This window comes from Hoplias malabaricus, chromosome 7, assembly GCF_029633855.1.
Source record: "Hoplias malabaricus isolate fHopMal1 chromosome 7, fHopMal1.hap1, whole genome shotgun sequence".
NCBI lineage: Eukaryota > Metazoa > Chordata > Actinopteri > Characiformes > Erythrinidae > Hoplias > Hoplias malabaricus.
Genome location: NC_089806.1, coordinates 19,248,123 through 19,276,116, shown reverse-complemented (window position 1 = coordinate 19,276,116; position 27,994 = coordinate 19,248,123). Strand labels below are relative to the sequence as shown.

Genomic DNA, 27,994 nt, shown 5'->3' with positions numbered 1-27,994 from the left:
AGAAATATTTATTTAGACAAAATTCACATTCGTTTTTATAATAAATACAAGAATAATAATAGAATGACCACCGAACCCTTTCCAATTCCACTTCCGATCAGTTTGTAATGCAATGTCGTGATTGACAATTGAGTTTAAAGATTTATGACAGGCTTGCATGCCTCCTAACTTAAGTGCAGAAAATGAATATGGTTCTGTTGTTGTTTTGAGGTGTAAATGAGATGCTTTTTAATCACTGTCCTGAAAAATTCATGCTATCATCTGTGTCGGGTTAAGCATGTGTGTTCAATAATTCAGAGAACCAGAGGAAATGATATGTGCTTCTCATGCCGATGCTTTAAAGCTTGACAAATTAGTACATACTGTGTAATGTTGCCAGTCAGTTTGAAGTAAGCTCTTTTCATGCCATGCCTTTTGTGACAGAACATCCAAATGAAAGAGCTGAAACACGGCACACTCTATGATCCATTCGTCAGTAAACACAGTTAAATATAAACACAAGAAAACACAGGGCATCAGCTTCTGTAATACATTTATCGACAAATGGACAAGGGTTGCTTATGTGTTTTAATCTAAAGCATAGCAGATAGATCAAAGCTACCTTAATCTCATCTCTCCCAGTACACACCAATATGTAAATAAATATGTATTGGTGGTTTTATGGACACATAGGCATGAAAAATAGCCACATGTGCAATATTCACTGCCGGCAATTTACACTCCTTATGCACGAACTCTAGGGAACAGCGTCACAGTTCTTGCTTTGTTCTTAGTCTGTGTTTCCCAGCAACAGTCTTGGAAAACACTGCACAGTTTAGCATTATTAAGCCCTATGTGTGCTGAATCAGACGTGCTCTGTCTTGACACTAAACTGGTCATTCTCAATCATATGCAATCCTATTCCATGTCGGCCATTCCTGGCTTATAAAGAACTAGACCGAAACCCTGAAGAGATAACTCACTATTTAAACCATATCACTTTGTATGGAGTCTACACTGTCAGAAAAATTGTCACTGTGGTCGTACCCTCAAGGGAACTTTTCAGTACCTTTAATTAGGGAACAATTGTACCTTATTCTATATTAATTGTAGATTTTAAAATTGTGTTGATTTCATATGTCACATCTGATCTCCAAGACTCATATTATGTTTTTATATATATCACACAGTCCTATAATGAAATCTTACAGATATTCACCTCTCCTTCTAGAGAATGTACACAGCAAATTCACCTGTGTTAAATCAACACTATTAGTGTTAAATTAACACTGTGAGTGTTGACAAGTTAACATTTTTACACTAATGGTGTTGATTTAACACTGGTGAATTTGCTGTGTATTGTACTTTAAGAGCACTGCTGTACCTTAAAAGGTACATTTACATTGTTTGTACCTTTAGAGACCAATAATTTATCTCTACCATATCTTTTTTTCTGAGAGTGTATACTACTAACATTTCAACTTAGTTTCAAAGTAGTTTATGTCAAATTGACAGGAGTTACTGTGTAATTATGCAGTTAAAGGTCATATGGAAAATAATTTTATTTTAAACATAAAAAAACATGCTGTTGTTTCTCCTATATATATGTACACTTTAATAATCTTCATGTATTTGAATGTATGTGTATCCCTGTTGTATTCTGTGGCATAAATAGAGTAAAATTTCCATGCAAAAAAACAAACAAACTTATTTTCAGTATATAAACCACAAATTTTCTAAACCTGAAGAACATTTAACATACAGGCCCTTTAGTCTGGAATAACTAGGATTCCATCAGTCCTAAGTGAAATAAATCAAATTGAACAGTTTAAAGAGATTTAAACTCCCATTAGTAACTAAATGGGAGGGATGCACAAAGTAGTATCAGATGTGTTAAAGCAGAGATGGCATATGTCCCAAAGACTAGAACTGAGAACCACAGTGCTGAATGGAGTATTCCAGAAGTGAGATTGGGAAATACTGGTCTCCTCAAGTTTTGGAAATACTTCTCTATATCACAAGCCAGCTGTGAGCAAGCAGTGAGCACATCTGTATTTAAGCAAGATTCATGAACCCTTACTGTCAGAGTTCAGTAAGGCTTTAAGGCAAGTAGCATGTGTACATTTGTTCATGTTTGGTCCTAAGAAGTCAGGGATAAATAATAAGCAATATTATTTATCATTGTTATCTGCACTCGGGAGCCACATATGAGAAGTATTTAAAGTCTGCTTGGTTGAGAGGGATAAGGGCTTCTTCAATGGGGGTGAGGGTGGGCTCCTCTTGGGTAAAGTCAGGGTCAAAATTGTTCACATCCTCTGAAGATTTCTGTAAAGCAGGAAAAGTTAAGGTATTAAACACAAAACACTGAGACATTTCAGTCCAGTCAGCAGTATATCAGTATATCAGTGTGCAATATCTGGAGATCAATAACACAATTAGAGCTTAATGAAGTAACAGGAACCACTTAATTGTAAGCTAAGTTGGCTTACTATTCGTGGTTTGAAGGGGGGTTCCAGTTCTCGTTTCTCTAGTTTCTCCCAGTCTATTTCTTTGAAGAATGGATGAGAAGTGACTGCTTTCTCCCCTCCTGTCCTCTCTATACAGCCCAGACGAATTGTAGGGTCTTTGGTCAGGAACTGGAGGGAAAAACAATGGGCATGAGTCCTCATGCTATTGAGGTCAATTCATGTTTGGAAGTGCCAAAAGGCTGCTTTCTACTGGTGAAAAGTCAAATAAACTTGTGTAACACTGTATATTGTGTCTGTCCAAGGAAAAGCATATATCTTGAAAAAAGTAACGCTACAAGAGAAAGAAAAAAGCTTAAATTTGAACAAAAGTTTAAAAAGATTATATTCCATGTATTTTTGAGCGTTTCTATTGGTCCGTTCATCATGACATTTCAGACAAATGATGTATTCAAATGATGTAAGGAAACTAAAAGCAACAAAAAAGGAGATGCATGTTTTTCTTTGGAGATCTGTGATATGTAAGCGTATGTTTATCTAAAACAGGTGTTACAAGATTTTAAATTGCTTTTTTATAAAATATATTTCAAATTCATTCATTCATTATCTGTAACCGCTTATCCAGTTCAGGGTCGCGGTGGGTCCAGAGCCTACCTGGAATCATTGGGCGCAATGCAGGAATACACCCTGGAGGGGGTGCCAGTCCTTTACAGGGCAACACACACACACACACACACACACACACACACACATTCACTCACACACTCACACCTACGGACACTTTTGAGTCGCCAATCCACCTACCAACGTGTGTTTTTGGACAGTTTGAGGAAACCGGAGCACCAGGAGGAAACCCACGCGGACACGGGGAGAAAGACACCAACTCCTCACAGACAGTCACCCGGAGCGCGAATCAAACCCACAACCTCCAGGTCTCTGGAGCTGTGTGACTGAGACACTACCTGCTGCACCACCATGCCGCCCTATTTGAAATTCAAAATTAAATAATTTGCCTGCTTTTTTATGATTTTATATATGCTGTAAACTATTTAACTGTCGATTATTTAAAAAACAAACAAAAAAAAATTAAAGTATTAATGATCTAGGTTTATGAGCACTAACATTGAAATCACCATCTTTAAAGAGACAAAAATAGAGTTAAACATTACACAAAATATGCTTTAAAACCTGTTTGCACACCTAATATAAATGATTAATGTGAATAACATCTATGAGGAAAAATATGAAGAACTCAGTAAAGTCGGTAGCTTCCTTCATTTCTGAGGCATTTCCTGCCACTTTACAGACCTGTTTGTAGACAGCAGCAGGGGTCAATTGACTTTTTACGAGGGGGAAGATCAGTAACAGGGGTCAAACGTGGGTCAAACACCTAAGCATTGTGCTAGCTAGAAGATTAGGAACCATGTCTTTAAATGCCCCTAGACACAGAACAAAAAAGGCAGGGAGGCTCATCTCATTCACAGCTCTAAATGGTAGAGAAGAGGACAATGGCAACTCTTTCACATGTGGTTTAGGATGAAATGGAATCTAACGCATTGTACTGATAGGGAAAATGACTGTTTACTGAGTGGCCGGAGTGATTGAGTTCCTAGCTATCGTGGTATTTATCTGCTCTAACAGGTAGTTAGAGTATTTTAGGTGTTCCCTCTGCAAGGTATATTTTGCAGGGAGCTTTATTCTCTGTCCTGTGTGCCAGTTTCTTGGGTCACACCCTAAGTATCATGTTGCACTGGCACATGTGACATCTAAAGGTGGCTTCACCTTGTCTTAGAGGCTTTTTATGCTTTAATACACAAGGAACTAAAGTCAAGATACTGTGAAGCTGGAATCAACCTAGCTTTTTCTGACAATATTATCTGCACACGGATATATGCAGAGCACAAATTGAGCATATATCCTTCAGTGAACTGCAAAGTGAAACATAAACCTCTTCTCCACTGCCAGATCTGAATACAGTCACATGGTGCAGGGGTTAATCCACAGAGACACTTACTGGAGTTAAAATGCACTGAATCACTAAATGTATATTCCTTCACAAACAAATGAAATTTGCAAACGTCCTTCAGAATATCTCACAATGCTACAAACTAGCAAACTATCACATCAATCAATGCATAGCTCCAATGGCGTGCTAGCAGGAAATCCAATAACTGTCCTTGCCTGTACTTTCCTACATTGTGCCCTTCCCTAATTGGCTCAAATAGCATGACACAGCACGGATCTGTCAAAACAAGGCCTGAGCTGCAGAGTCAAGTCCAAAGCCACATGGATTATTTCCCCTCCCCTGGCCTGTCCAATCAGCAGCCTGAGGCCTGCCTGAGGGGTCTTTGCTGGCTTACGTAATAAGGTCAGTCCGGGAGAATATAGTATAGGCTTTTTGACTCAGTGCACTAGAAGCTGAGGCAGCAGCTAGGGCTCTCTAGGTTTTAATATCTAAGCTAGAATCTGGCTACGCTGTTTGCACCCTCATGCTTAGGACAGACTGCTTATATAAGAGCCCCCAGCATGCTGTAGCAGCTGGTTAATGCCCTACAATCTGCAGCAAGTTGTTTACATTGCCCACACAAGGCCTTATAATACTGTTTACCACTCTTTAACCTGGTTATGCAGGGGGCAAAGGCTACAGCACTTTTTCATTTAAACTAATCTTTGCCAGCCCCCGTTCTTACAATTTCTTGTAACTACACTTTGATATGTATGATTTTACAAAGCCATAATTTAGTTTTCAGAAGTACAAAAGGTTAATATAAAAGTATTTACCAAGCTCTTCAATATTTTTAAACTGATAAATTTAAATGACATTCGCTCTACTGCTCTACATTGTGCCTCATTCAACGACAGTCTGAGCAGAAAGATTCCTTTTAACTGACTGCACAGCAGACTACACTTCTGTTGGCTGAATAGATGGATATAAAAGGATGTGTGATGGATTTGTGACATCACAAAACCACTGAATTCAGAATGGTTTTTACTAATAGCCATACACAACATTTGGAATTCCCCTTGTCAAATGACATTTAATTTCTAGGTGAATGGATGGAAACACATTCTAACACAGATAGGGTCTTAAAAACTGGGACGGCATGGTGGTGCAACACATGGTGTTGCTCTAACCCAGCTCTGGGTTTGTGGGTTCAAACCTTGCCTTGGGTCACTGTGAGACGTTTGGTTTGTTTTCCCGATGTCTGTGTGGGTTTATTCTGGGTGCTCCACATTTCTGTTGGTAGACTGGCTATTCAAATAGTGTCCATAGGAGTGTGTGATGTTGTGATGCCCTGTGAACCTGTCCAGAGCGTGTTCCTGACTTGTGTCCAATGATTCGAGGTAGAGCCAAAAGCCGCAGTAATAGACAAAACACTTTAGTGGTGACTGCTAAACGATGTCCATACCAAAGACAGCTACATGAATTCCATTACACAGGCAGGCCTGTTATGGAAATATAGCAAGGGCTTGTTATTTTTATACTAAGCACAGATTGCAAATGCAGGTATATTTTGCTTTTTAGAACCACAAGAAATAGCTATTAATTATATCATAGCTTTTGTTACAGTCACATGCACTACTTGGTTTATATGCCCCATTGCAAGACACACGAGATGAATGAGTACAGGTATAATGTCATACAACTACACAGTGTAAATGTAAAAAAGGAGAAGGTATAGAGTTTTGCTTTTTGGTGTTTACACTGAAGAAGCAGATGCTGGGAATGACATCAAGGTTCTTCCTCTAAGCAAGGCTTTCAGACGTAGATTATATGATTCATGCTACATTTGACCTAGTTGTACTGGTAGTTCCTCAGATGAAAAACACCCAAGTTTAGACATGTTGTTTTTGAGGCAGCCGACTCAAATTCTAATCCTTCTTTTGTACACCCACTTTCAAACGCAACACCATGCTATCTTGTTTATATCTATGTAGCATTAGTTTATCCGCCTACCAACCAATATATAACACCAGGTTAACAGATATTGCAGACATATCACACATTTAAGAGAATATTATATTTAAAAATGATTGACAGTAAAACCATATAATATATTGGCTTTTATACATCTTTCTTCTTTTTCTACCTTTTATTGGTGCCTTTTTCACAAATCAATAATGAATTAAAATTTGATTCACTTTATTGGCCACTGAGCTTGTATACAGGAATTTGTTCTAACCTAATCCGTGCAGTGAAACACACATTTACACAGGAGTGAACACAAGGGGGCAGTGAGCACACAAGCCTGGAGCAGTGGCTAGTGCCCAGGGAGCAGCACTTCAGTCATGACCTGCCGGCTTTGGGGATAAACGGGCAACTTTCCGGTTACAAGCCCTACATTATTTAGTTTTATCATACTCTAAAACTTATTTAAAAGTGCAGATCTGGAGTTTTTTTTTTTTTTTTTGGTCTATTTCCCATTCTTAGTAAAGACTTGCATAACAGCTACACTTCCTTTTCTCCTTTTTAAGCTGCACAAAAGGAGTGGACAAATGTAGTCCTGATAGACATGATATTATACTAAATGCTGGAGGCTTAGTAGTTTCTCTTAAATATGTTTCCTTTTTTCCTGATATTTAATATTGTATAACTTATTAGTCTTTAAATATATAATGTGGTCCATTACTAATGTTATTGCTGTATATCACAAACATTCACATTAGCTATATGCATTTACTAAACCAAAGATAAAGTGTAAAACACTGAAATTGAAGATAATCAGTTTATTTGCAGGATATGTAAATGGTATGAAGACAAGGAGTTCAGCTCACCCCTTTAAGAATGTCTTCAGCCTCATTGCTGAGCCAGGCTGAATAGATCACTTCTTCTCTGAGGATACACTCAAAAAGCTCGTCTTCTGTCTCTGCCTCGAATGGAGCGTGCCCAGACAGCATCTCATACAGAAGCACCCCCATAGCCCACCAGTCCACAGACACACTGTATTGTTCCTCCTGGATGATCTGAGAGATGGAAACAGAAGGGGGATATAATGCAATAGCAATTCACATTATTCATGTATACATTCCAAATCTGGCATGTGTTGTCCAAATCATTAGGAATGTGACTACCTCCGGTGCAATGTAGTCTGGTGTCCCACAGAAAGTGCCAGTTCTCACTCCATTAAGGATTCCTTCCTTGCACATGCCAAAGTCTGCCAATTTGCAATGACCATCTTTATCCAAAAGCACGTTGTCCAGCTTCAGGTCCCTGTATCATCATATACACAAAGGATAGTAGTCATTTTAGACGTTCTGCTAACTGAAAATTACTACAATAGTAGTTGATTACACAACATTCAAAAACAAATTGTGACTGAAACTAATTATGAAGTCATGCTGGTTGATTTACACTCACTGACCATATTTGATGTAGTCAAATATTTGATGCAGAATGATTATAACAAGAACTCATATAACACCAACCAATATCACTTGTGTCAGCACAAATGGTTTACCCATACGTTACATGATTTCCATAGATTTAGAAGTATAAAGCAGAATAGAAAATTCTGCAATATTTTTCCCACTTTTGAAAAATTCAATTAATTACTGATGTACTCAGTGCTCAGGCAGTACTCAGACTCTAGGTGTTGGCTTACTTTTAAGCCTAACTGTCATTCTCCAGAACTCTCCAGTGTTAGAATGGATACAGCATTATTCAATTTTTGACATTTAAATGATTAAAAGCTAAATAAATTTTGTAACTGAGAGAATTAAATGGCACCCTATAGACAAGGTATAACTAGAATAAAACTTCAGTAATGATACTTGCTCAAAGAAATAATGTGATGTGCAGCAAATGGAATGTAAGTGTTTTACACTGAACAATTTATATTTTATACTTCAGTAAAGCACATGATTTCTGGTACCATTTTGCACAGACACCAATTTCTCTTTTATTTACTTTAAAATACAGTGTAAAAGGACAGCAGAACTGAGCCATGATGAAATTGTTAAGTAATATGACTCATTTCCTCTTAATCTACTGCTGAGGTACCCAAATGTTTTCTGCAATGGCCTGCTTTTGTAGACTATACATGAGCCCTCAGTATACACACAGTGATAGCAGTGCTCAAATATGCCTCATTCATTTGCCTTGCTGGACCCCCCTCTGCAATAGCTCTGTGTCCACAACTTTGGGAACCACTGTTCTACAGTATACAGAGAAAATATATACTGTGTTTTATTTTTACTCCAACTGAATAGAGAGTCAAGTCACGAGGAGGAGCAATATTGATCCTGTAGCAAAGTGATTGATGAAATTCCACCAAAGGGATGAAGGCTCAAGGGTAATTCTGACACAGAGTGATACACATGAGCAGCAGCATCCACATGATGTCACAGAAAACCAGAGCTGGAAGCCTAATTTAAGCAGATGCTAAACACACACCAAGTACCTCATTACTTTGATGATATCCCAGACTCGCCTGTGACTGGAATACTCTAAAAGCAGGGAGGGGAGGCAGCTACACAGATGGAAAAAGAGAGAAAAGCCACAAGACTTCAGTGCCAGCAAATACATGCACTCTCTCACGCGTACAGTGGAAGAGTTGGCTTTGCCACACACTGCGTGGCATATTCAGTACCCTGAGCATTAACCGCAAACTAGACAGTAAACTGGTAAAGTTGCATGAAAATCAGCATTTTTCTAGTTACTGTCTAACCAACTGACAGGTGTAAAACCAATTTCACAATTTCAACTTCCTCAAAAAAAAAACCATTCAATAGTATCTCCTGAACAGTTCACAAACAGCTGGGCCTTTGAGACTGCAGCAGAGTTACCTTGTGCTCAAGGCCATTACCCACAGTGGAACAGTCTGACAGATCAATAACCCATTTCTATTTAAAGAAATATATCACCGAGAATGCCACAGCAGTGTCCAGTTAATATGATCCTAATTCCACAGAGGCCAGATGTGATCCTGGAACTAGAATATCTGTTGAGAACTTGAGAAGCAGACCTTTGACATTGTGCATAATCCTGTAGTCTTGTCTATATTTGGTACTCTTAGTCTAAGCAGAATGTCTATATGAAAAGATGGGATAAATGCTTTGAGTGCTCTAATCACAACAAAAATGTTCCAAACTCACCCAGCATGATTTTTATATATTTAAGTGTGTCACTAAATCTTCTGACTTACAGAGATGTTTAATAGTCAAAATACTAATAGTACTACATGCTACAAGCAAGACAGTGTTCCAGTACACTAAGATGACACAGCATGAAAGGAAGTTTATAAACTAGCTTCTTAAAATACAGTCTACTATTGCTAATGTTACTAAATTACCACAGTGTAACATGTTGCTATGTTAGCTTGTTAGCTTACATGTAGTCTATTTTTCAACTCCTAATTCAGAGGATCTGAGGGATGTAAGGTTTAAAGAAAAATAAAGCAACACTGTGGGTGTTGGTATTTGTTCTCTACCACTGGGGCTGTCATGTAAACATGTAGCATGTGTAAGATGGGGCTGTTTTTGGGAGTGGGATTTAGCTGAGGATGTGTCTTTTTCTTCACTGTCCAGCAGCAGGTTTAATGAAGTGCTCCGGATGTGTTTTCTTGTTACAAACCTCAAACCATTAACATTATCCAAATAAGATGATTCCCAGGGCCTTCCGAGAGCTCCCTGTATGCTAGCCACATTAGCAGACTTAAGTGCTCCTTTAAATACACCCTGCTCCAGCCTCAAACCTGAGGGGGCTGGTGAAAGGATAATAAAGCCATTATGGGACTGTAAATAGAGCAGACCAGAAGACTGGGAGGACAACTCTCCACAGATTAGATTAGAAGCAGATTAGCACTGTATTAAATTGCCTCTGCTACTAATCAAAGATTATGGGTCAGCAAGATGACGCAGATGGTCTTGAACAATAGCTGCAGTTTCAGACTATTAGATTGTCACTGTTTATGCAATGTCCAATTATTACATTATGTGAACATGCAAGGCAGTGTGGAAGGCAAGTGAAAGTGGGTCAAAATTAACAACAGTAGTTAAATGTAGGGACATGCTTGTTCACACTTCTCTCCTCCTCTTCTCTGGCCCTGGCCAATAGTTTGGGTAAACAGCTTACATAAGCGTGGTTCCACACTACAAAGCACTGGAAGCAAGCTCTACTGTGACGTCAGCAACAAACAACAAATGATCCAACATTCACACATTCACAAATACACACTTTTACACCCTGCCTGCATGAAAACAAAGCAAAGCACATTCACAGAGAGACTTCACAGGGTGCCACAGCAATTATTAGGCCTGAGCCAGTAAAATTGCCCATAACATAGGCTGTCCAGCCATAAATGACTGGGTGCTAAAGTAGGTTTCTGAGACATTCCAGAAAAATCCCTCCTGGAACGATCATAAATAGAAGGGGCTCTCAAATACATTCAGAAACAATGGCATGGTAACTGCTTAGATTCGGTTTGTCTTGGCTTGCTTGAATGAACTTAAATGTTTGTGCAGGCTAAGGCAGGTCATGTGACAGAGGCGACAGAGCCAGGAAGTTTAGTTTGCTCAACTACGGGAAGGAACTTTCTGGGGGGTTGGGCAGTAGCTGTATCATCTGAAACATTAGGCAAAGGCAAGTGCAAACAAAACGTATCCAGACAAAACACTAGATGCAGTGAATAAACTTGTGACGTACAATTTGTGAGGGGGGAAAATGGGCTTGGCATTTGGTTGACTGATAGAGAAATACAAGTACCAACAAGTTAAGATTATTGCAGAAATGGCCCAGCAGAGAAGTTGGTGCCAATAAATAAGTAACTGTAAAATAAAGTACTGTGAAAAAGTCAGAGACAGGCTTTTCCAGCCAGAACCACCATTCAGTACAAGTTAATCATTCTTCAACATGAGGGGTGAAAAACAGAAAATGTATTTAACCCTATGCCTGCCATGAGCTTTATAGCTCCCCTATAGCTCCTCCAGTATCCTGTGGGTGCACAGCTGCCATTCATTTCGAGACTGCCACTCTTCAAATAAGATGTTATTGGCATCAGTGGCTTTCACAGCTAACACTTTTCCATAAAATTTCCATAATAGCAACTGTGTTCAACATGCCACTTCTAATTCACTTTCAGGGTGGTTTAACCCGTGGCTTTGATGGTCTGTCAGATAATAGTTTCCCACTGCTGTTGCCTGGAGACTTGTGTATGGCAAGCATGCCAATTATCACCTCTTCTAACGCCTGTGTGAACTAGTAGAATAGAACCTCAGCCGATAAGGTACGAGCTGGCTATCTATGATACAACCCAAGATGCAAAAACATCTTTACCACACACCATACACCTCTGCTGATGGAAAATATTTTCTGACTGCCGTGCAGATAACCAGTGCTCCAACTCTATGGTGGTACAGTTTCTGTAGAGCGTGCAGGACCGAGGTCACTGCTATTTTTGTGTATCACAAGCATGTGGGTGTGTTATCCTTAGGCTCACACAATTGGATCAGTGCCTTCACCCTCAGTTCTTACTGAGATGACCAGCACGCTATTTGGCCTAAGTGTGTTAAGTCTTATGTGGTCTAACTTTTAGGCTATGGTAAAAATTGTAGGACCCCATGAGCCCAAAATATAGTGTTAGACCTAAGATCTTATAGTGTCAATGCTCCAGGTTGGTATTTACAGTTCTTCAAGCTGCCTCTGGTGCTAATATAAGACAGCTTTATGTAACTAGAACTACCAATTCACCAGTGGTAAAAATACATCTTTTCAGCCTCTTTACATTTACAATGTTTTGTAATTCAAAAAATGAGATTCAGCCACAATAAAACTGACCATGACCAGAACATCACTGAGTGTTATTATAGAAGTGTGTAGTCATTATAATCAGGCAAGCCTAATGTTAGACCCTGGTAGGCTATAGACAGATCTTTTGAATCAAAAGATTTGTTGAATAGTTTAATAGTTTGCATGAACTATCCACACGTGGTTGACGCTACCTGTATATGATGCCTTTGGAGTGGAGGAAAATTAGAGCAGAAGTGACCTCAGCAGCGTAGAACTGGGCTCGAGTTTCCTCAAAACGCCGAGACTTTTGGATGTGAAACATAAGATCACCGCCGTTCACAAATTCCATGACAAAGAACAAACGATCCTAGAAGAGATAAATCAAGACAGGAACACAAGATTATTTAAATCAAATCATTCATAAACCAGTATGCTGACACCATTTGTAGGTTTAATTGATTTATTAGGGTCATTTATATTCTTTTGTGTGTGTGTGTGTGTGTGTGTGTTTAATTACAGTATAACTCACAATATAAAACTGAAAGAGCAAGACAGCAATTTCTAATAAACCATATGTCCATATGTCATCATTTTCCACTGCTTACATGTCCTCAGGCTCAAGAAACTGTATTAGCATGACAAGAATATTAGATATCAGAATGATATGTAAATAAACACAGGTAACCCAAGGTAGTATGACCTAAATAACAGTTTGGTGATACTTGCAAAAATTTAGAAAAGAACCCCCACACATTTGCTCAGTTTCTAGGCCTTGAGGAATCAAAGGGGCCATGATTGCCTTATCTTTCGTCTTACAAACCAACGACAGAAATTTATGTTTTATTAATACATTTACAGTGACAGTGTTATTATGTTCCTGGTATGTGCACATGAGGAAATTTAACACTGTGAAATACTATAAATCTTATGGAAACCTCTAGAAACACACACAGTATTTGTTTTTCTCAGGGTGCCATGGATCTACAATTCTAAAGTCTTTAAGATGCACTGCACAATTTGACAGCACATAAGTGATATGTAAATATCAGATCGGTTATGTATGTTTCACAGCTCTTCCCTGGAGTAAGCAGGTTAGAACAGGCCTGCTGAGCGGGTAACCTGCTGGTAATCACAAGAGGCAAGTTTCGTAAGCCTGCTATGATTACACGTAATGTGCTGCCATCTGCTGTTTGAACACTGTATTCTACTGATGGTTTCGTTTTCACTCAATGTACAACAGAACGCATGCCATTCGAGGTTTTACGTATGGGAAAATAATGCAAACACAAAGACTGAGGACTGCCGATAAGGAACTTAGCTGCAAACAGGTATCAGGAACTAGTGGAGGACAAAATTGTCTTGTTGGAACAAACTATCCTTTTGTCAGAAAAGTGTGGAAAAGGGCATCAGAAGTTTTTAGTTTTCCTTCTGACATTTTCCTTAGTTTGGGGAATTCCAAAGCATTCAAACTTTCTGCAGATTTGAAAAGTCGTTCAGATTGATGTGAAAAACATCACTGTAGAGGAACGTACTGATTCAAACTTAATGGTGACAATTTTAATAAAAAGAAAAAAATAATGATTTTCAGGCATCTACACTACGGGGAGAACTCTGAACTTCGAAAAGCATGTAAAGAGAATAAAATGTTGCTCTATATTTGCGCATAGGTGGGTAATGGCGACTTATCTGTGCTGTTTCAGATTACTTAATGTGTCATTTACTATGAGAAATGATGAGTGAACCTGTATGCGTCTTCTGAGTTTATAAAAACGTTTATAATAGTAAATTTTACATCTCAGTAGGTAAAAAGTGTTAAGAAATTAAGCCTCCTTTGTGTAATTTTTTGTCCAATGTAATGCCCTGCAGGTATCAGTCCACATATGTTTGATGTAAAAATTTATTCCAGTATTAATGTATAGCACTGAAGCAACAGGCAGTGTATTCACCTCCATTCCCATTTCAAGTAACACATTTCAGAGGGAAAGTGTTCAGAGGTATTAAACTTTTCAGTTTTCTGGCACCAGTCACTTTGGCTGTGACCCACTGTGAACTTAAAAAAACATAAGTTTCTTGAGAATTTAATATTTTGTATAAATTCACTCAAAATGTCTTTGTTTACATTTTATTTCACTACCTAAAGTATCAGTATCAAAGAACAATTCTCTTTTTCTCTCTCAAAGAAACCTAAAGGAAAAAAAATCCTTTTTTTCTCAGACAAATCCCAGTAATTGCACATATTGTCTCTTGGTTTCGTTAGAGATTTCAGTAAAGCCTTCCACTGGGAAAATGCTGAGTTGCTGCTGAGTTAATAACCCTTATATTTATATTCAATCGAGCTAAAAACAGGATCTCAAATATCTCTCGTTCAAGACAAAGAACCTCTTCAGCTTTCTGTGAATAACCATAATCATTTTAGCTGATACACAACTACATCATGTCTCTTATTTGTCTAATGCTCTTAAAGGAATTTTAGGAGAATGCCTGATAAGTCACCTGAGTTTTCAACAAGCAACTTCTTAGCAAGTAAATTATCCTCTGGGCACTTAGATATTTGATAAAAATCTGTGGAAGTCTTCTTTAACTTCAGGAAAACTCACAGTTGTCTGGAAACAGTAGTAGAGGTGGGTGAGGTATGGGTGATGGTGGGCAAGTGATAACACTCTCTTCTCTATCATGGTGGACTCCACATCGTCGTCCTGCAGTATGACATCTTTCTTCAGTATCTTAACAGCAAACACTTTTTCGTCACTGTTCATACGGGCCAGCATCACCTGAAAATACAAAATGGGTTTTAAATTATGGGCGTATATATCTGAATTAAACTCGTAAGCCAAGGTTTCACTGTACATGTTTTTCTTAGTACAGCAACAATATCTAAAACCAAATAAATAATGTTTAATCAGTTGTGATGTGTGGGCATAGTTCCATAAAGAATAACTGAAATACTGTAAATGGGTGCTGGACTTTCTTGCAGGCAGGCCACACAACGTTTGGGTTGGCAACACCTCCAGGATCATCATGCTGAGCACAGGGACTACACAAGGGTGTGAGTTCAGTATGTAAGTTTTCACCCTGCTGACCCATGACTGTGCCTACCTACAGCACCAACCACATTACCAATTTTGCAGATGATACAACTGTGGTGGGCCACATCACTAACAACAATGAAGATGCGGCACGGTGGCTTACTGGTTAGCACGTTCGCCTCCCAGCGCTGGGATCTTGGGTTCAAGTCCCATCTGGGTGGAGTTTCCATGTTCTCCCTGTGTCTGCGTGGGTTTCCTCCGGGGGCTCCGGTTTCCTCCCACAGTCCAAAAACATGGGGGTAGGTGAATTGGCTTCTCTAATAACTGTCCTGGTGTGTGAATGAATGTCTGTATGTGTGAGCCCAGATATGGATTGACGCTCTATCCTGGGTTAAACCCTAGTGCCCGATGCAGTCCTCCAGGTGGACGGTCGTTCCTGGTTGAGAGTACGCTGTGCGCGTTTGGCTGCCGCTTCTCACCAGTGTGTGTGGATTGAGCGTTCTGAGCAGTGTGGATTGTAAAGCGTCCTTGGGTGTCTAGAAAGGCGCTATATAAGTGTAAAGATCATCATCAAGATAACTACAGGAATGAGTGGGGCCGAAGGAAAAAGGATCTATTTAAAAAAAAAAAAAGGATCTACTTTAAAAATTGTGGTTTTGTTTAGATGACAATTCCATTCTTTATTTATTAACTATCATCTGAATAATTTGTATACAATCTTTTAATCATGGACTAGGATTTTGATGCACATCAGAACTGAACAGTAAACCTTCAAAGTCATACATTTTTTATCATTCAAAGAGAAACTGCTTCAGCATTTGCCCATTGACAGGTCAAGCAGTCAACAGGTTTTCTGTTATTTCATTGGGACAGAAAACACAAAACTATTGTCTGTGCTATTCGGGTACATGTTACAGATGCAGCTGTTTAGAAAACACTGAAGTATTCCTTTAATAGTATGTTATTAAATCACTATCTTGTTTGCTTTAGTATAAAGTAAGGGTCTGCCCAACTTTATGAAAAACATTGACAGGATTACATGTGTAAGTATGAAGTATGATGTCAGAATAATAATGTCTGTAATATTAATGAGACATACCTTGCCAAAGCTGCCTTTTCCCAGCACCTGTAAGAATGTGAAGTCCTCTAATCCCACCTTCACACAGTCCTCTTCAGTCAACTCAGGGATCCCTTCACTCTTAATACTGGCACTTTGGGATTTTATACTGGAGAGACTTGTCTATGCAACAAGGAACACACATTTCCACACATTACATATTAGTAGCTGAGTGGCTTTGCTACCTGTGATGTTCTGTCTCCACAGTCATATATTAAAGTATGAATATCTCTCGTTTCATGACTTGATTTATTACTATTTATTACTGCTTTCACTTAGAAAGTCAACAAAACCTCAGATGACCGGGGCGGCTAAACTGTAGGCACATAAAATGTTTGATAATCTTACACTCAGCTGTCTGTACCTGAGAGCACCTTTTGGACAGTCGGCCAGCCTGTAGACCAATCTCCGCTAACTTGCTTGCCAGCTCTGCACTGTTGACCCCACAGTTGGGGGCTACGTTTTCCTCACAGCGAATATGTATATTCATCTTACAACCTAAACAAATCACATACATATATTACAAACACTGCCAGCGCTTCAGAGTATTTATAGTAAATAACTAAATAGAGACAGATAACACACAGTATTTTTACATGTTTTTTTTTATCTTTCTACATTATTTGAACACAATGATGTCCTTTGAATTGTGAGAAATCTGTAGTATGGACATTTTAAAAATGCACCAAAATAAAACATACATATACCAATCCCATTTGAATTCTAACAATCACAGTTATTAGACTAATTTTCATTTCATTATACCAACTTTGCAGTACATGTTACACTGCAATGTTATGATATTTCATGTTGTATTCATTTTTCCACCAATATCCTATAAATCTGATGGATGTAATCACTAATAATAATGTAGATACGTGTGATATATCGGTTGTTGTTACCTTTGCAGTGGAGTCCCTGTTTCACCAGCCCATAGAGCAGTGATCCACAGTGATTACAGTAAGTGGGCACTTTATAATTGTGCACTTTGAACTTGTGAGGTATGTTGATGCTGAAGCCTTGGCTTGGGCCCTGCTGGAAAAGGGGGGATTATACTGGCATATTTTCACTGTCAGATTAAAACCAATAAAATACACCAGCTCTCTGTTACCCTGTCAGATTAAACCCTGTCAGATAACAGCTATAATGTTATCCAGTATGCTCGTCAATATTTAAAATGTGAAATACTAAGAAACTAAGACCAAATTAAACAATCAGTTCCCACAATAAAACACATTAGCAAACTACTAGCAAAAAAAAAAAATAAAATTAAGCATACCTCACTTTCTGGGTTCTTCATCCGTGGACATTCACTCACAACCAGATGGTGGCATCTCTTATGGACCACACAGGTGCACACTGAAATAATCCAATACACTAGTGAAAAAGTATCTATGTAGCATTAAACTATACAGTATTATAAATTAAGAAATATTTTAATATCTAATTGCTTTCAGAATAATTCAGGAATCTCCACAAACTAAACAGAAAGCAAAACACTATAAATTAAAAAATAAACAAACAAATAAACAAATATTTACCTTGACATTGGTAACCCTGCTTTCCAATTAATCCCCTGAGGAGACATAAGACAAATGCATTCATCAGTTCTAAACATACAGTGAGTTTCAATACAGAAAACCACCACTATAAAATAAGAACGGGTACACCCTTTGCCCTGGGGCAAAGCTAATTATTAGGAAAACAATAAACAATCAGGAAATAGTGGAGCAATACTGTCATCATAGCATAGCATGCCTCTCTTTTAATGGGTGAAGAATGATCTTTGTTTTAGAAACTTGAAATGCTTAAATAAATACAATCAATCAAAGATAATATGATAAACCAATAAATTATAACATCAATAATATCTAATAATATGTAGGAGCTGTAAGAGGAAATGAGAACGCAAAATATCTCAAGCCTCAGAATTTTTGTAACCAGTTTATAAACAAATGCAAATTAACCAAAACTAAACAAGTTAATCCGTTTGTAATAGTCTTATAAAAATGTATATACATACACCATACAGCTGGGTAAGAGATAACTCTGATGAGAGCTACATATATGCAGCTTACCTTCAGGTAGGTTTATAATGTGATTTTTAAATTTTTTTTTTAATGTGTTTTCAATTTTCCTACCATCACACAATATTACTAATATCCAGTTCTCCTTTCATTTACGTTGTTGTGTTTATATCGACACAAACAGGATAGTGGAAAAGATGCTTTGGGAGCTATGGGCTAAAAGGCAAAATAAGTAAGTATTAGTGTAACTTACAGCTTAGCACTAACGTGATTTAAAGCTTAGTACAACCCCCATATAGTCATGGTTTACAGAAAGGCAAATGTAATGGGATTAGTTTCATATACTTCCTGATCAGACTTGAACCAAAATGTTCAGTGATCAAAGCTTTAACATTAACCTGTATACTTTTTAACTGATGCCCCCTTCCTATTAACATTTGGTTGTTCATTATAGTCACATTTTTTAAATGTACAGCCATTCTTATATTTTACATGTAGTTATACATTTATTATTTTTAATCTGATCCTGGCAACAAAGACCTGTCTGTGATTGACTAACAATGATCTCCCTTTTTATGGATTGATAAAATATGGCAATCAAACAAATATGAACATTCATTCATTCATTCATTATCTGTAACCGCTTATCCAATTCAGGGTCGCGGTGGGTCCAGAGCCTACCTGGAATCATTGGGCACAAGGCGGGAATACACCCTGGAGGGGGCGCCAGTCCTTCACAGGGCAACACACACACACACACACATTCACACCTACGGATATTCATACCTACGGAAACACACCTACCAACGTGTGTTTTTGAACTGTGTGAGGAAACCGGAGCACCAGGAGGAAACCCACATGGACACGGGGGAGAACACACCAACTCCTCACAGACAGTCACCCGGAGCGAGAATCGAACCCACAACCTCCAGGTCCCTGGAGCTGTGTGACTGCGACACTACCTGGTGCGCCACCGTGCGTGATCAAGCATACTCCTGTCCAACTGGCCTGGCCACAGAGGACCATAGGAATATCACTGGGATTCAAATTCAGGTCCCAAATGGAAGATCATACACTGTGGATGAATGCCATAGCAAGACTACAGCAGTGACTATAGCTCCCTCACATTATTATCCAGTATGATTACACTTCACTGTTCTTAAGACTTCATGACACCTACATAAGCCTTTTATGACAACCAATATAAATCACCATAAACATCTATAAAGCCTTATTGCAACAAGCATCTATTGTCATAACAATATCACCCCATAAAATGTTATGAAAACAGATACTTACTGAAATTACACAAATGACATTCTTTATAGTTGTTTATATGTTTATGTCAGCTGTCATAAAATTGTGTAGCCTTGTGAATGATGACTCACAAAGAAATAGATACAATGTGTGTTTCAGCCTCTGTGATATCATTACCAAATGAAGTTCTTGCAGTGGCAGCAAAATGTAGGCTGTTTTAAAAAGGTGGCCATGAACTTGTGTCCGTTGACTTGGTGCACCTTCCTCTTTAAAGCCCTCTGTCTTTTCCTGGTTAACTGCTTATGGGCCTTCCATCCATTTGCAAGGGATTCATCTGAGATCAATGACACAGTGTTGGAGAGAGAACATCCCAGGTTTTTCATGAACAGATAAGGAAAGGAAAATTCATTATGGCAATTATGAAATAGAGCTTTGATGAAGTAAAAAGGCAAAAAAGACAAACCCACAGTAACTTACCATCAGTGAAGGAACCAGTCAGAGAAATGTAAATGTTGACACGGCCCTCAGGCTCCAGATTAACCTGAGGACACAAAGGCAACACAATAAATCACATTACCAGACATTTTCATGTTGAGTGTTTTTTCTAGTTCTCTGTTTGAGAAATTACTTTTTAGTCTAAACTCCATAGGAAAAGGTAAAGAATCCTCTTTGGCTCTCATTTGGATTTGGCTAATCATGTCTGTTCTTTGCTTTACTTGCTGCATAATATTATTATCCCTTATTATTTAACTATCCATAAAAGTACTTAGAAGTCAGCTTACAAATTGAAATGCATACGATCTGAGTCTACAAACATCAGAAGCTGGTTCAACAGCTACTGAACAAAAGCAAAAGAAGCAATCCAAAAAGAGGTCATGAGGCCAAAGCTTCATTTCCTGTGAGTCCTGTTGTGGCACCTCACATTTCTACACACAGCATTTGCACGTAAAAGCTAGATACATTTCACAGATAAATTGTACCCAAAGGTCCAAGCAAAAAGATGCACCTTAAATCATTATATGTCCCTAAAGTGAGGCACTGCTACTGTAGCTATGATGTTTGAAGTGCTGGATGTACTGGATGCCAAATGCATTGGGTCAATCTGTTGTTTTGTAACTCACATTTACCATTAAATATACAACAAAAGTGTGAAAATGTGCCTTTTAATTTCCTAGGGTGTAATCCAGGGGAAAATGAGAATAGAAACAATATTTTTAACCTAATTGTCCCAGTAGTTTTATAGTACATTTGTGTTTACATTTATCTCAGTTCAAATCTGGTGACTGGAAAGACAATTGGAAATTCTTTGCCTTCATTTTGTCACATATTCCACAATTTATCAGAACATTGTGTGCTTTAGAACTTGCAAACAGTGTGCCCCTCACAATCTTCATAGAACCACTAGACAATGTCAGAGTAGTAGTAAGGCATTCAGGCCTGTTATAGCTTGTGCAACACTGAACTCAGTTGCTCTTCTGTTTTTCCTTACAAATGCATGAGAATTACAGTCACTGAATTTGCACATATGACCATAATTTAAATTCTTATATTGTATTTAATACTTTTTAAAAACCAGTATAAAGATGTTTTCAAATTGCTTGTAACAAAAGCTTGTCATTTAAAGAGACTGCTCATGTAAAGATCTCTGGCATCTGACTGAAATGTGCTGATTAGCCTAGGGCTCATGTTTACAGACAGTAACACTTAGGAATTCAAGGAAGCCCTGGAAGTGGCATTTTTGTTTTCACAAGAACTTGGTCCAACACATTCGAGATTCCATAGTAATGCCATTATTATTGTTAGCAACTGCTTTTAAACTAGCTACAGATCCTAAGGTTCTTACCACCCTAGATGACATGGTAAAATTAAAAATATAACAAAATAAAGTTGTTATATGTAACAAAATTAAATAAAACTATCAACAAAGAGTAGTATTGCAACACTTGTGAAGTTTAAGTACATGCATGATAATTATATTATCATTATTTATTTAAGTAATATTTATATTTTATACTTATATATAATATTATATAAGTAATAATGATGTTTTTAAAATAATAAACATTTTTTCATGGCATTCATTAGGCTTTTTTCTAAAGGCCTCGAGGGCCTGAGGAGTTCCCCACTGGTAGGATGTGGTCACTTATTTATAACATATTCTAGTGTAGTCTAAAAGAGACGCTCAAGGGAGGAAAGGGAAAAAATAACATTTCCAGCACTGCACTGACCATGGCCCAATTTAGCGTTAAGTGTGCTTAAAATGTCATATTTGTTTTTAGCATTGTTTTAGCATTTTAATTTGTATAAGAGTATTGGAGAATACCTAGTAAGATGGGGATAAGGTGAAAACTGGATGAGCCGGTTCAGTTGCCCAGTGACTGACATTATCCCCTCCTAGACTACATCAGATACAAATTCCACAGCAGCTCGTATGACTCTACCTTTGACAGGGCACATTCCAAAACAAAGCATGCAAAGTGGAATGAGGCCATTACATATGATCATCAGAGTGTGCAGTGTAAATCCTAAGAAGAGAAATTAAGTGAAACCAAAAAGGATGCCTCCACACTGTCAGACATTTTGGGTGTAATATTTACATCATTTCTATGGCAATTGTGAAGAAGTTACCATAAAAATACCAACTATTAAGTTCTGCTTCAACAGCACACCACAATATACACCTGAAAAACGTATATTTACCATATGACGTTAACATTTTAATATGTATGGCCAATTGCTGTAAATCAACAGTAATCATTTATCCACAAGCAGATGTGGTCACAATGTTGCTGTTTATTATTTTTTGAATTTACACTAAATGTGGAAGACCAGCATAGCTCAAATAATTCAGATGGAAGAAGGTGAGAGTGGAAGAATGCAACCAATTTCTTTTCGTGACACATAAAAATGTGTAATTTCTCTGTTTTGAGGAAACTGATTTGGTAGTCGAACCAAAGAAACCCCACCAAAAACTGTTCACTTATAACTGCAGTGTCAGTTAAACAAATATCATACTGTCAACCCATCCTCTGACAGGAATAATCTTAAATATGGCTGCCACAATTGAACTGCCGGAGATGAGAGGCTGGAAGCATTTGCTGAGGTGGTAAAGTTTAATAAACATAGAAAATACATAAGCTACAAGGAGAAATCTAGAGAATCGAAAGAAGGACCTAAAGACCTGAATATACATGACAAACTAAGACTGTAAACACTGAACTTTAATAACAGGACACGATAGGAAACACCTGTGAGCCCAGTCACATGACTCTGACAGCTCACAGGTGCAGGGCATGGTTATAGAAGACAGACAGGGGCAAAAAGAGCACATGGCTGCCAAAACACAAGAATAAACATAGTAAAATTCACAGAATCATATAGAAACTGTAGCAGATCCAGACAACTGCATGTTTAAAAACACACATTAGTAGGTGGATTGGCGACTTAAAAAGTGTCCGTAGGCGTGAATGTGTGAGTGTGTGTGTTGCCCTGTGAAGGACTGGCGCCCCCCTCCAGGGTGTATTCCTGCCTTGCGCCCAATGATTCCAGGTAGGCTCTGGTCCCACCAAGACATTAAGCACACTGAGCACATTAAGCATACTGGTATGAAGAATGTGTGTGTTTTTTTTAAGATATCTACTTTCATTCAGGAAAACAGCAAAACAACAGTGTAATACATTTGAACATGAACACTACACCCTTTGCATCTGACTGATTTTAAAAAGTAATGCTTCAGTATTCATGACGAGCTCATGTCTATATTCACAAGATGACATCAGATCAGCTATTTATAAAGAAAATGATGCTGTATTGACACAAGAGGCCTTAAACTGAAGTGACAAATGTGTTCTATTTATAACACTGTTATAAAGCGTCATTCTCTGATAACTGAACCTAAACGCAGAAGTGTAATCACTTCCATGGAGCACTCTCAAGGTCTTGTATTGTTTTGTATATGTATTTACTTGCTTTAATTTTGAGGGAATTGTTTGAAGATCAGAGAGAGAACTTTCATTCATTCATTATCTGTAACCGCTTATCCAGTTCAGGATCACTGTGGGTCCAGAGCCTACCCGGAATCATTGGGCGCAAGACAGCAACCCAACCTGGAGGGGACGCCAGTCCTTCACAGGGTGACAAACACTCATACATTCACCCACACACTCACATCTATGGACATTTTGAGTCGCCAATCCACCCGGAGGAAACCCACGTGGACACAGGGAGAACACACCAAACTCCTCACAAACAGTCACCTGGAACAGGTCTCAAACCCACAACCTCCAGGTCCCTGGTCACTACCTGCTGTGCCACCGTGCCACCCACAGATTATGGGTAACCCCCGGCCACTGCTGCCTCACACAGAGAAGGGTAAGGCACAAATATACACAAAATACCACTATTTAAATATAACTACCTTTACAAATAAAACAAGAAGGCGTGTTTTTGGAGAAAAAAAATTCAGGTTTGCTTCTTTTAGTTTTCATAATACTCAAGAATTAATTCTTGAAATTTTATTTAACTTCAGTGTTGCTTCCATTCTGCTGATTCACTGGTTATGGTTTCTATGGTGCTCTGGATTGAAAACCATGTGGTTTTGTGAGTTGAGGCGGAGATAGGGTGTAAGAACAGGAATCCAGTCAGATCAGTTGAGTGGCATGCCTCCTGCGATGATAACAGTCTGTGACCTCAGACAGTAAAGAAATGAGAAAGCCATACCACACTGACCTTCTCATTGTAAATGAGTGTAGAATAAACCAAACATCTTTAAACACGTGTTGAATTAAATAATATCCACTGAGTATTATGTGCACAGATCGGGTGAGCACTTGCTATGGTACCCATAAAATATAATCTACAATATTATTTATATATATATATATATACAGACTGTAATATTTTGTTATGCCCCTTTACCCTGCTCTTAATGATCCACCATCAAAATCCAGTTGATGATCCACCTCCAGAATCATACCTGCTCACTGAAGTTGATGATGAAAGGAGGCCATAAATGTGCAGTTTGTAGAAATACAGAATGAATCTACTGTATATGACAAGTGGAGATGATAAAATAGACAATGAGTGTTCAATTTCTCAATATCTCTGTATAGGTAACAATAAGTAACATACAGAGAGAGAGAGAGAGAGAGAGAGAGAGAGAGAGAGAGAGAGACCATATGAGCTAAAGTGAACAAGTGCTTTCTTGAACAAGGAGCATATCTTGGTCTGCTTTGTACACCCACCAGTCCCTTTAGCCATCTCAGAACGTTTATTTTTGGATGGCGCACCATCTAAAAAAGTCAATCAATTTAAATGACTGTTTCCTGTGTTAACTGCTGATGAATTAGCCAGGGCCACATGGAGAGCATCAAAAACAAAAAGTCATGTATCTCAATTTTTTCTGAAAATCATTTAAAAAAAGATATTAACAAATGGATTAAAAATCCTAAAAAAACTTCTTAAAATTAATTTAAAATGTAAAATGTTTGGAATTATATGATTGATTGATTGATTGATTGATTGATTTATAAACACTGATGATGTTAAGAGGGCACAATAGAGCTTATGCTGTGACTTTATAAAACATTTGAATACACAGGTAAATCAGCCAAAGTGAGAATGATACCTCACAGCACACAGAGAAGTTTCCATGACACAAAGTGGGTTGCAGTGTGTGGTTTTGTGCAAAGCCTAGCTAATGCAGAAACGTATGAGGACCCTCAAAAAGGAAGCTGACACAGAGGTCTATAAGAAACAACAGCTCAACAGTGCACAAATAAACGTTTAAGGTTTCACACTGTTCACTCATTTTGCTACTTGTCCACGTGCAGTGATGCAGTAATCATATACTATACGGAAATACGTTATACTGTGATTTTGTATTGTGAGAGTTCCACTGTACATGTAATTGTATATTATATCAGTGTTGTTTTAGTTGAAATATTAAAACATTATTTTAGTCTCAGATTTCTAGCAGAGTTTGAATTTTTGGAGACCATTGTCTTATTTAGACACTTGTATAATCCAAAAGATAACAGATAACTCAAGGACCAAGTAGTCCTTGTAAAAATTGTAAAAAAACCAAAAAAAAAAAAACAGACAATATTAAAAACTATTAGGTTTTAAAGCCTTTCTTTATGTGTAATGTATAACTGTAATTCAAAATTCAAACATTTTCCCGCCTTTTTTGTCATTGTTTGGGTAACTGAGGTGAAGTATTTAAAATGACCATTTTCATTTGATTTAACAAAAAAAATTAAGACATTTGAGAATGGCAAGTGAGCAGAATTGATTTGTCACTGCATTCGTTATGAATTCCATTAAGGAAAAAACAGCAAGAGTGCATTGATTTGTTCTGTTCATGGGGATAATATGGCTTCTCCATTTCAGGGCCGCGGTGATGGGGATAATATTGTATCAAAAAGTATGTGAGAGTTTTGGTTTAGACGATTTCAAGAGCATGATTTTGATGATAGCCTTTGTGATAGCTTTTATGTATTTTACAATATCAGTTACAATAAAATGACAAAAGAGTGAGAGAATGTTCGAATTTTTAATTACGGTCACTTTGAGAAGAAAATTCTTTCAGCGTTATCTGATGTGAAATTATTATTGATTATTGTAAAGAAACATATCAATTTTGATTGTATTAGAAAGGTGGTGTTGGGAGCTCATACTGTATTTACCATTGAGAACAAGCAGTGTGCCTACCTGTGTTTTCTGATTGTGACATGTCATGTTCAAAACAGTAAGAGTGTAAACTATGGAGAAACAAAAAAATTGAAGTAAACTGGGATCACCTCAGCCACCAAAGCCCATTTCAAACTCAGGTTTAATGACTAAGACATGGTGGAGTGGGGGTAGATGTAGGGGGTTAACAAACATTACAAAGTATAATAACTGCCTTATAGCTCCATCTCTCTTATTTATTATGGCTATTAAACTTCATAATATTGTATTTTTGTGGTTGGATTTAATTTTTATATTCAAAATATGTGTAATATTGTAATAATAATTCTTTCCTAAGTCTGCATGGTCTTGGACCTCCAAAGAAGGTTCTGTTCAACCCTGCTAATGTTAAATCTAGACCAGGCTCACGCATGCTGCCTTTCAGTGTTAATATTGTATAATTATATTCATTCCTTCATTGTTTATAACTGCTTGTCCACTTCAAGTCCGGAGCCTACCAGGAATCACTGCATGCAAAGTGAGAACACACCCCGGAGAGTCTCCAGTCCTTCACAGGGCGACACACATTCACTCACACACTCACACCTAAGGACATTTTGAATCACCAATCCACCTATCAACGTGTGGTTTTTGGACCGCGGGAGGAGGACTCGAACACAGAACCCCCAGCTCCCTGGAGCTGTGTGACTGCAACACTATTTACTGTGCCATCGTGCCACCTCTAATTGTTTTATTTGTACTTATTTTCTTTAGTTAAAATATTGAAATTAGTCTGTGAACGTGTCTTCCTTGTTCCATGCCACACTTGCAATTAACAATGGTGATTATGAATCCAATTCTGACTGAGCTGCCTCCTGTCTTTCAAAACTATGTTTTCCTGCTTGAAGAAACCCACTCGAGCTCAGAAAGCGCTTGTTAATGAACTGATGAGATAGATCAGGCGATTTGGGGTTAGAGAGATCCAAAATATGCTGTTCAGGAGGTATCCGAGGAATAGGGCTGAGAACAAAAGAACAATAGATGACCCTGGCCCCGAAAATGAAAATGAATCCTCACCCATCCTTCAAAAGACTGTCTCGTGCTGGAAGACGTGAGGAGGTCCTCTAGCTGGATCCTGCAGTTGGCCACGAAGTCGTCGTAACCGATCGGAGTGTCGTGGAAGACGGTGATCTCGAGCTCCATGGCATCAGACACGTAGGGGCAGAACTCTTCGTTGAATACGGGTCTGTCGGTCTTCTGCTTGGTGTCCGTCTGTCCCACTTTAAAGTCGTCCACTTTCACCACTATGTAGGGGTCCAACAGTTGCACCTTCTTGTTGAACATGTGGCGTTTGGAGTAGGTGGTGGGCTTTAAATCCGCCGCCTCCCGGATCTGGAGTCTCAGGTAGCCGTTGAACTTCATGTTTGAGCCGCGTCCTGGGGCCGGGTCCCGCCGGAGACGCTCTCAGACGCGCTGTGGCAGACTGCGAGAAGAAACAACGCGAGACAACGCTTCAGCGCTCATGTCCACAGAGAAGAGGAGCGGTGAGTAACCGAGAGGGAGGCTACACCCAGCGAGAAGTTTCTGAAGTAAACTAAAGCAAAACTAAACGAGGACGGCTAACCGAAGACGCTTCCCTTGTCGCTCCACTAAACTGAGCGGAACCGCCCAAAAAGATAAAGACCAAGAGAGACCTTCCGCGGGAAATCCCACCTCTCTGAACGTCT

At 38.4% G+C, this 27,994-nt stretch overlaps 1 protein-coding gene across 2 annotated transcripts; it reads right to left on the bottom strand.

Annotated features, from left to right (window-relative positions):
• On the bottom strand, positions 1-27,983 carry prkchb (protein kinase C, eta, b). 2 transcript variants are annotated; one of them, XM_066676352.1, is made up of 14 exons: positions 27,345-27,983; positions 20,076-20,139; positions 19,776-19,932; positions 17,856-17,890; positions 17,594-17,673; positions 17,217-17,349; positions 16,679-16,812; positions 16,297-16,437; positions 14,769-14,942; positions 12,384-12,538; positions 7,518-7,656; positions 7,221-7,409; positions 2,469-2,615; positions 1-2,304 (listed from the first exon to the last, which is right to left on the bottom strand). In XM_066676352.1, exons 1-14 carry the CDS (start codon positions 27,687-27,689, stop codon positions 2,164-2,166), a joined length of 2,034 nt encoding a protein of 677 aa, XP_066532449.1. In that variant the 5' UTR covers positions 27,690-27,983; the 3' UTR covers positions 1-2,163. The 2 variants fall into 2 exon arrangements, with proteins under 2 accessions (XP_066532449.1, XP_066532450.1); XM_066676353.1 differs by having other exon boundaries at positions 17,217-17,346.
• Between the last annotated feature and the right edge of the window lie 11 nt (positions 27,984-27,994).